This window comes from Barbus barbus (genome assembly GCF_936440315.1).
Source record: "Barbus barbus genome assembly, chromosome: 1".
NCBI classification, from domain to species: Eukaryota; Metazoa; Chordata; class Actinopteri; order Cypriniformes; family Cyprinidae; genus Barbus; species Barbus barbus.
Genome location: NC_136729.1, coordinates 2,139,723 through 2,150,000, shown reverse-complemented (window position 1 = coordinate 2,150,000; position 10,278 = coordinate 2,139,723). Strand labels below are relative to the sequence as shown.

Here is a 10,278-nt window from a genome sequence, read left to right as displayed (position 1 = left end):
TTGTTGACAAGTTCAGTACAAAAAGTACTAAAGACAAGTTTAGTACAAAATAATTTACATTATAACAGCACAAATTATGGTAACACTTTATTTGATAGTCCCTTTTGAGCATTCTGTTGATACTAAGCAATGTTGCAACTACATGTCAACGAACTCTCAGTAGAGTATTAGTAGACTGTCTGCTTCATATCTGCAAACTGTTTATTGTGATAATTGTCTCCCAACAGACACTCTACTGACTGTAAGTAACTTTGCAAGTACATGTCAACTAATTCTAACCCTAACCCTACCAGTCTACTAATACACTACTAACACTCTAATGAGAGTTAGTAGAAATATAGGTGCAATGTTACTTATAGTCAACAGATTGTGTTAAAAGGACCATCAAAATAAAGTGAAACCCAAATTATATCTAATGGTGAGTACATATGATGTCCTTTGACCGCTCACAAAATATAATTATCAATTCTGAAGTTAGTTAATAACAGAAGACATGTTTCAAATAAGTGATTATGGGGCTTTAAAAATGGAGCAAACAAATCAAGCGGAATCACATCGATGAATCAACAGAAATTCACACAAAAGAACAATTTAGGCAATTTACAGCTTAAGGCGAGACACTACAGGTGAATAGGGTAAAATTTTTAACTAGCAGATATCACCATGAAACTTTCCCAGTTGATTACCTACATTAAGATGAGAAAAAAATGTATTACAAAGTTTCTGTAATTTTATGTTTAAATATGCAAATTAGTCATTATCTAATTAAATATGCGCTAATTTGCATATATTTTAAAAAACGAAATCTCAGAATTGGATAAAGCCAGGTTCAAAATTCTTTTTTCATTGTGTTCACATATGAGATGGGAAAAAAATTACAGAGGGATTTATGGATATCTACTTTTGTTATCCTGTAAATCAGAATATACTGTCAATAGCCTTAAAAAATGTATTTTCGCCATGTTTTTTGGAATAAAATGTTATATAAATCAGGCTAGGAATAATATATTTACAAATCCCTCTGTAATTGTCTTCATAATATAACTAGGTACAAGACTGGAAAGTTTGGTGTATACAGGTGCTACTGAAGTGGAGATTTCGGACTTGGAGTATGAGAGAAAAGTCATTTTGAGAAAACGGGCTTTAAAGATTTATATTGTAAAAATCCACACATTTTTATATGAAAACATTGCTAACAAGCAAAACAACTGGCCAAGTAATTGTTTATAACAATGTAGACCATGAACAATGACAACTGAATAAAACAACATTGCCAAATAAGACCTTCAACTAACCACAGAGAACCACAAATACAGACACAAACTTATCATCAGAACTGCAACTCTAGTCATCTATGTCCATCGGAACACAAAGTTCACCCATGAGGGTTGAAAGCCTAGCTATCCATGCCTGCACCATATGTAGGCCCCTCACCCCTCTCTTGCTGATGCCTTTTCAGCTTTTTAGCTGTGCTCAGAGTCTTTCTGCAACGTTTTACACTCTCAGACCGGATGGATTTGGCTTTTGTGATCCTCAGCATGTCGGTTTCCCTGATGGTGGTGACGGTAACGACAGTGCTTTCCAGCCAAAGCTTATCCATAATGGCAAGCATGGCAGAGGCCCCCTCATTAAAAGTTGAAATGGCCATACTTGCAGCTGCCTCAACTCTACTCTTACCTACAAACACTGTTTTTGGACAGCGGGCCCAAATGACGGAGTTGAGGCACTCATTCGCATTTTGAGTGCCAGCATGCTGCATGCGCTGCAGCAGGCTGTCACTTGACATGCGGTGGTATACAGGTATCAGCTTCTGGCCCACCTCCCAAGACAAAAAGTTTCCTGCATGGAGCCTGTGGCTCTCTGGAGTTTCTCCATTTTCCTCCGCTCTCCTATACCAACACCAGGACAGGTTGCAGGACAGACATGCTATGGAGGAGATCAGCCCAGATCTCATTTTTCATTTTCTCTATGGAACCCTGGTTATTTAAAATTGCCCCCCTGTAATAATTTTGTAATGTTTTACATTTTTTGGCCGTTAATTTTCCCAGACCCTTCCCCCCCAATTTGCGTTCAGCACTTAATTTTCGTAGTGCTGTGCCCATACGCTTATGGGCATGGTTGATGCATTCTAATTTTACTACCTCATGCCCAGGGTATGGGTTGAGGGATACCACCTCCCTGAATGCAGCACTGTCCCCATCTGACAGCATCTGAATGTATCTCAGCTGGTGGCGACTCACAGACCTGGCCCACATCCTCTTCGCTGCCTCCTGCTCCATAGCCTTGCTTGAGCCCCTAAAATTTTGTGCACAGTCATGCGTTTCTCTCCAGCTGTCAATTTCCTCATCTGTAATCTTTCCCTCTTGCCTGGCAGCTTCTTTAAGGGCACAAGCATGGCAATAGGATAGAACCTCAAAGTCGATCACCAGTCCCGTAAAAATATGGATGCACACCATAGTGTGATGTGAACCCTCTTTTCTGCCAAGTGCCATCAAAAGACACACTGATATTTATCACCGCATCTGCATCCTCTCTCAGCAACTCTGCCACATCTGCATCAATATCTGCATAAGCCTGCCTGACCTGCTCCCTGGTCCTGTGAAGTGACTCAATACCTCTCTCAATTTATGCCGCTAAAATGAAATGTGTATTGTATCAATAACTGTTCATTTGTTTTGTTTTTATAGATACAGCACACAGAAATCTGTACTGTAAAAGTAAAACTGACCACCACAACATAATGAATGAGATGGCACTTTATTCTATTCTTATAAATAAATAAATATTTCATCCATACAAAACAAATATTGTTACAGTAATGTTATAATATGTTAGAAGGTGGTATTGGGCTATTTCTGACATTACAAATTCTCCCATCGACAGCTTACGTTCAGATGCGCTTCCCGAGGCGGGCATTTCACTGGGTAATCCATCACTAATTTTCCTTTTCCCCCTTGCAAGTGACAACTGCTGTACTCTTTTCGATGATTGACGCGAAGTCATTTTCATTAATTCACTCAAAAGATCCCGCGGAAAGCTTAACCAAACAAGGAAGCGTCAACGCATACCATGTCATGTGACGATTCTGAACGAATCACGTTGTCAGAAATTGTCTTCAGCCAATGAGATTGCGCATTTAGAGTTAAATCCCCTCTTTTACTTTCACGATTGGTTGCTGATAGAAAGGAAATGACCATATTTGGATCCGACAGCATTGTAGAGAAGAGAGAGAGCTTTCCAGCAGTATACGTGATGACTGGGTACAGGCAGAGATCGCGGAGCAGCATGTTGATTTAGAACGCCAACTTTTGTTGAATTTATGAGAAATCTACAGACGCAAACAGACAAAGTGCAGTAAAATAAAGACCTAAATGTGTATTTCGGACTTTTTTTCACCACAAGTCTGAAAGAAGACATGTTATTGAAGACAAATATCCAAAAATCTCAAAATTGACCAATAAAAAAAAAACGATGTTTTTGCCTGCCGTGTCTCGCCTTAATAAAAGTTTACTGAATAATATGTTTGAATTATTTACACATCTGAGCAGATGATTTCTACTCATTTAAAAACATCTATAAAGCTGATCCGAGATCAGGTAAAACCATAAAAATGCTGGTTCATGGGCTCACAGAGATCATCACCCCCTAGTGGCGGACCGATTAAATGTTTTGAAATGGCTATGACATAACTAAACCTTGTTTGATGAAATCATGCAACTTTGGCAGTTTGATACGCACTTCAAATCACTGGTTTCAAACAAAAGATTTGCTGGAGCTGAAAGTATTATATGTAAATGTATCAGGCTACTTTACAAACTAAGTTATGAATGGAAATCAAGTTTAAGGAATTGAACACACAAGCATTTTATCTCTTACATGAAAGATCTGTGTATATTTCTCTCTTAATATCTGCTGCAGATGAAGTTGAGTTGGTCAGTTTCAGGACGGCTGATCCAGCGCTGATCTCCTCCAGACTGAACTGCTCCAGATCTCACTGTGTGTTCACAGTCCTCCTCTGATGTGCCGTTCCCTGGAGCCCACTTCTGATAGCACACAGTCTCTCCACTCACCCAGAACCAGATGCTGAAAATACGGGAGTGACGTAAACCCAACCACACCGCCGCAGTAGACGCCCGTTTAACCACGTTCATCACCTCATGCTGCATCTCTTCTGAATGAACCGAGACCAGATCCACATGATTCTGTCTGCAGTATCTCAGAGCTCCAGACCACGTCAGATTCTCTCTGATCACAATCAGTTTATCTGGAAACCAAACCAAGCACAAGCAGAAACTAGAGACTGATCAAAAACAACATGCAGAACAAACTCTGTGGATGAATGTCAGACATGTAGCGTGAACTTTAAGAGATCTGGAGCTGATGATGGATTGTGTGTGTTTTGTGATCTCGGTGTAAAAAAAAAACACAACGTGTTTTTACATTACATAACTCAACAAAGTTAAGCAATTATCCATTTTATTATTATTTTTTTTTTAAGTTGTACAATGTTCAACTCATTTTTAAGCCGGTTTAGTGTAATGTATGTTGAAATTACTTAAACAGCCAAGTTGATTGTAGCTACTTAAAACTTTAATGCAGAGACTTATTTTTTTTACAGTGTACTCACCTTCATGACACACAAGAGGAAATTGCTTGTTGCAAACGATGTCATGCCATTGTCCACGAGAGTCGTGTTTGACTGCTGTACAGTTTTCATATCCTCCATCATTATTAGGTTGACCAGTGCTCCAGTCTGTGAATGAGAAGTTACTCTGATCTGACCACTGCCATGAGTCTCTGAACAGACCGATCCAGGCATCAGATCCAGATGAGTTATTATCACTAATGATCTTCTGAACCTGTTCATTCTCATTCTGGTTTCTCACACTGACCAGATCAGTGTGATTCTGTCTGCAGTATCTCTGAGCATCTCCCCAGTTCTTCAGCTGATTCACAAAGACGAGTCCTGTGTTCGCTTTAAGAAAAACAAATGGAAAAGATTCATGAATCAGTTTGTTCATTATTCTTACGCTCTTTTACAGTTTGGATGTGAAGAGAAGCAGTAGTGGAAACATCACATACATATTCAGAAAGATTTTAATGTGTTTTGTATTTGGCCTTTACATTTCCTTTAACGTCTGGAACATCAGATAGACAAATATGTACTGTTTAAATATGTAAACTAATGAATTCATAGAATAAGTAACCTGGATTGAAGATTAATGTGTGTTGTTGTAGGTAGCTACACTCACCACTATAGCAGATGAAAGCATTAGTAGCACTACATCCCCCATCATGCCATTGTCCACTTCTAATAAAAGCACACTCATCTTTCCCATCAGGCTGTGCATTTCCCCAGTTCAGATAGAGCAAAGGGTCACCTGAAGACCACTGCCATTTTCTCTGCAGCCCAATCCAGACAAACTCAACACTTCTATCATTCAGAGTCTTGTTCAGCTTGTTCAGCTCGTTCATGTTGTCAACGGTGGCCAGATCTGTGTATTTCTCTCTGCAGTATCTCTGAGCTTCAGTCCAGGTCTTGTTCTCATTTATAAAGTAATACTGACGCTGAACACATTCAGATACGGAGCAGAGATCTGTGAAAGAGAAGCTTTGCTTCGATGCTTTTCATAACAGGATCCAACCTATTGAAACTATAAACCATAAATAAACCAACAAACACACTCACCAACGAGAAGAAGAATGAAATATAGAGTTCGGTCCATTTCTGGGAAATAAAAATAAAAGTCTCTCATTCATCTTGGAGTAAAACATGATGATGTTCTAAAAAGCATCTTAGCAGTGTAACATGATTCATAGTTTATGATTGAAGTCTATTTGTAAAATGAACATGTAAGTAGTTCTTACTTTAGAGGTTGTGTGTTTCTGTCCTGAGTCTGATGTTTCTGTCTGCAGCTTCAAACTGTGTCTGTGTCATCTGTCATTCAGCGTCACATCATCTGTGGGTTTCTCTAAAACACATTTTCATATTTTACTTCCTCTGTACATTTGTATTTCCCCTAATTTGCATTCTGAGATCTGTCAGTCAGTATCAGCCAATATGAAATTGGACTATAATATACAAGACGTTTGGCCCGCGAGGATTTCACACGGGCCAGATGTGGGCCGGATCTGGGCCAACACTATACTGCTGTCTGTGTTTGGTCTTTCAAGGATGCAGCATCTAAACTGGAAAACAGCTTATGTGTCCTCAATTAATTATGATTTAAATCATACAAATTTTTGTAATTTATTGATTATTCTGATGTTGGGAAACAGTCAAGAGATGAGTGCACAAGTTTATTTGAGCTGCTGTTGTTGACACGCTCTTTTATGTAGCCATCCACATAGCAAAGCTTTTCTGGCCCAGCTCCGGGCCACACAATCACGTTTCCCTCGGCCCAAGTACCGCAAAGAATGACGGCCCTGAAGTGGTCCAGAACTGGATTAAAGAAAAGGGCCACACATGGGCCATAACCGGCCCGAATCTCAGCCAGTAATCACCCTAAACTGGGCCAAAACATGTTTTATTATTGGTATCAATTCTCAGCCTTAAGTAAACCAGAATCCCCAAATCTGAGCCCCACCTGAGCCTTATATAGCCCAGACCCAATACAGAATATTAATATTTGATATTCAGTTTTTTTGTTAAAACTCTCAACGCTAAATCAATTGCTATTTTGTTGTCTACAACATGGAAGAATAAAAGTGTCTGCTAAATGAATAAATGTAAATGTAAATAAAAAAATACCATTATAACATGTACATGAAAAATGTAGAAGCATTGGACACAACTATGAGGACACACCATTGTGCAGCAGCAAGCATCACGACAGAAAAGGAAGCTCAAGGTTGATCTAGGTAAATATGTGCAAATGTATAGGGCCCCATTCCTTTATTTGCCTGGGGCCCCCAATTCACTAAATCCGCCCCTGAGTGTCACTTTTCCACGTGCAGGGTCCTCCATTGTTTTCAGTTGTTTGTCTTAATTTAATGGTTCGCATGCATTTGTAAAAAATATAGAAATAATTTTATATAAATGTTAGGGCTGGGCAACGCGTTATTATTGCGTTAACGCATTAATTAATTCAAGATTCAAGAGTTTTTATTTGTCACATACACAATGTGAAATGTAGGTCAGGTCCGCTCCAAGGACAGTGCAATTATAAAGTATACAAATATTAAGAGAAGAAAAGTAGAAAAAATAAAATAAAAGATAAGATAAAAAATATAAATATAAATGTGCAGGTCCGTATGTTGTTGACTTAAATAGTAATAAGAGGAATGTGCAAAAATAATGTGCAAAAAAGTTGTACAGGGTATTTAAATAGCAAAATACCCTATACAACTTTTTTGCACATTATTTTATGTTTAATTAACACCAACAATTATTTTATTGTGCATTAATGCAGTGTTTCAAAATAATAATAATTATTATTATTTTGAAAGTCCGTTGCTCACTGGTTCTGAATGCACATGACTGAATGTCTAGTGTTATACCTGTTTTGCTTAATATGCTTTATGATTATATTATTATATATGATTATAAAACAGAAGGAAAGAAAGAGAGGAAAAAGAAAAAAAGAAATCTTTGTACCTAATTTACCTCAAAACGTTTCATAGTTGTACATTACGGTACATATTGGTACTCTATATGTGCACCTTTTTGAGTATAAGTTACAAAGATGTCCTTATAAGGGTACTATTGATTACATATTTCAGATTGTATTGTGAGTGTTGTATGTAGAGTACATGGCACACAGTAATGGATACTTGAACATTCACATACTCCTTTATTCTGTTCTGTTCTATTACATTAGTCTGATTACTCTATGTTAAAATAAATATCTTATCATAGACAATGCTGTAAATAATCTTTACCTCTGAAGCCTCACTGAAACTCTCTGCCTCATTCACTCTCAACTATTCACTTCTGCCTCTGTCTACAGCAAATAAAGCAGTGTTTGAAACATCTACATACAGGGAATAGTGACATACAGAAGAAAATAACACATTAAGTACACTGCTGGACAATAACCAATCATTTGTATCCTAAATTATCTTTAACAGTCCCGCGCTGTCTCCATCATTCATTCATTAGAGGTCATGAGTTCAATTCTTCACTCCTCTTTTACGAAAAGGTCAAGCAGCGTAAGTTGGCATGTGGGATCAGAATAGTGTTGCACAATGTTGAGTGACTCTGCCTATTGCTCTTGTTGAATAATTAGCAAGTTTTGATGTTCATTATATGGAGAAATAAAAAGCTGCCTGGACAAACATGCACTTTTTCAGTGTATTTTCAGTGTATTTTTCCGTAACTCTTTTGTAACGTCTTTTATTTTAACACGTATGTATGTTATCAGAAACCTTCAAATAAGAATAAAGATAATGTTGAACTGAGATTTTACAGCGTTTGCAGCATTGTGACATGTTTAACTCTGCCAATTCTACATTATGTATTTCAATCAAACATGCAAGCACTGACTGATACAGGACCGATCTTCATTTAGGGGTGCTCTGTCATTATTGCACTTGCATTTTAGGCATTATTGCATTAAAAACTTGACGTTTTTATGTGTTGAAGTCTAAGAGTTGAAACAAGAGAATCCAATTCAACAAGAAAAAGGGGGAAAGATAAAGGTGATTTAAGCCATTTTTGTTTATGAATGAAACATTTTGCATTCAATATAAGAAAATTAACAACATATTCAGCAGATAATAGCTTTGGATTTTCATAATAAAAAATAACATCTTTGAGGACGAAGGTATTGTAAGGGTGGTTTTCTCTCCATCCCCACCTCCGTCTGCCAGTGGATCAACAGCTTCCTGACGGACAGACAGCAGTTAGTAAAGCTTGGCAAATTCATATCCAGCACTCGCACCATCAGCACTGGAGCTCCTCAGGGCTGTGTTCTCTCCCCACTGCTCCTCTCCCTCTACACCAACGACTGCACATCTAAAGACCCCTCTGTCAAGCTCCTGAAGTTTGCAGATGACACCACACTGATTGGCCTCATCCAGGACGGTGACGAGTCCTGCTACAGACAGGAGGTTAAGGAGCTGCCTGTCTGGTGCAGTCTTAACAACCTGGAGCTTAACACACTCAAAACTGTGGAGATGATTGTGGACTTCAGGAGAAACCCCCCTGCTCTCCCCCCACTCACCATCATGAACAGCACTGTGACTGCAGTGGAGTCATTCAGATTCCTGGGCACCACCATCTCTCAGGACCTGAAGTGGGATATTCACATTGAGTCCATTGTCAGGAAGGCCCAGCAGAGGTTGTACTTTCTTCGCCAGCTGAGGAAGTTCAACCTGCCACAGGACTTACTGAAACAGTTCTACTCTGCCACCATTGAATCCATCCTCTGCACTTCAATAACTGTCTGGTTCAGCTCAGCTACCAAATCTGACCTCAGACGACTACGGAGGGTAGTCCGGACTGCTGAGCGAATCATTGGTACAAACCGCCCCACTCTCCAAGAACTGTACTCATCCAAAGTGAGCAAAAGGGCTGGCAAAATCACTCTGGACCCCTCACATCCAGCACACTCCCTCTTTGAACTGTTACCGTCTGGTCGACGCTACAGAGCTCTGAGCACCAGAACGACCAGACACAGGAACAGTTTCTTCCCTCAGGCAATCCATCTCATGAACACTTGACAATAATTGTGGTACACACACACTATTTATACACTTATTTATCTAACACACATACTTCTACATTTCAATTGCACATAAAAAACCTGTACATACAAAGCTGCCTACTGTAATATACCTGTAAATATAATTGTCAATTTGTATATTGTTCCTTATTTACTTGTTCTTTTTAATTCTTCTTTTTATTATCTGTGTTTTTTGTTCTGTCGCTGTCATTCTGTCGCACTGTCGAGCTTCTGTCATGAAAAGAAGTTCCTCGTATGTGTAAACATACCTGGCAATAAAGCTCATTCTGATTCTGATAAATAGCACCGATTTTCCTCCATTTTTCTCATCATAACACAATAACCGTCTCCTGGTTGTCCAGTAGCTCAGATGAGATAGAGCACAGGTTCACCTGAAGACCAGTGCCATTCATCACGACCCGTCTTCTGCAGCCCAATCCAGACACGTCCATTATTCAGACTCTTCTTCAGCTCGTTCATGTCGTTCATGTTGTCAACGGTGGCCAGATCTGTGTATTTCTCTCTGCAGTATCTCTGAGCTTCAGTCCAGGTCTTCCTCTCATTTATAAAGTAATACTGACGCTGAACACATTCAGATACGGAGCAGAGATCT

At 38.9% G+C, this 10,278-nt stretch overlaps 1 protein-coding gene across 2 annotated transcripts in view; it reads right to left on the bottom strand.

Annotated features, from left to right (window-relative positions):
• Window positions 1-5,940, bottom strand: part of LOC306845407 (C-type mannose receptor 2-like) — a 5,973-nt gene extending 33 nt beyond the window's left edge. Inside the window, exons 1-6 of one of the 2 annotated variants that reach the window (XM_079378184.1) lie at window positions 5,869-5,940; window positions 5,690-5,728; window positions 5,253-5,597; window positions 4,628-4,975; window positions 3,496-4,264; window positions 1-606 (exon numbers count right to left, since the gene is read on the bottom strand). The exon at window positions 1-606 is cut by the window's left edge and continues 33 nt beyond it. In XM_079378184.1, the coding sequence (XP_079234310.1) occupies window positions 3,903-4,264; window positions 4,628-4,975; window positions 5,253-5,597; window positions 5,690-5,726 (1,092 nt within the window). In that variant the 5' untranslated portion in view covers window positions 5,727-5,728; window positions 5,869-5,940 and the 3' untranslated portion in view covers window positions 1-606; window positions 3,496-3,902. Of the gene's footprint in view, window positions 607-3,495; window positions 4,265-4,627; window positions 4,976-5,252; window positions 5,655-5,689; window positions 5,729-5,868 lie in introns of both variants that reach the window. The other variant, XM_079378185.1, reaches the window with a different exon arrangement.
• Between the last annotated feature and the right edge of the window lie 4,338 nt (window positions 5,941-10,278).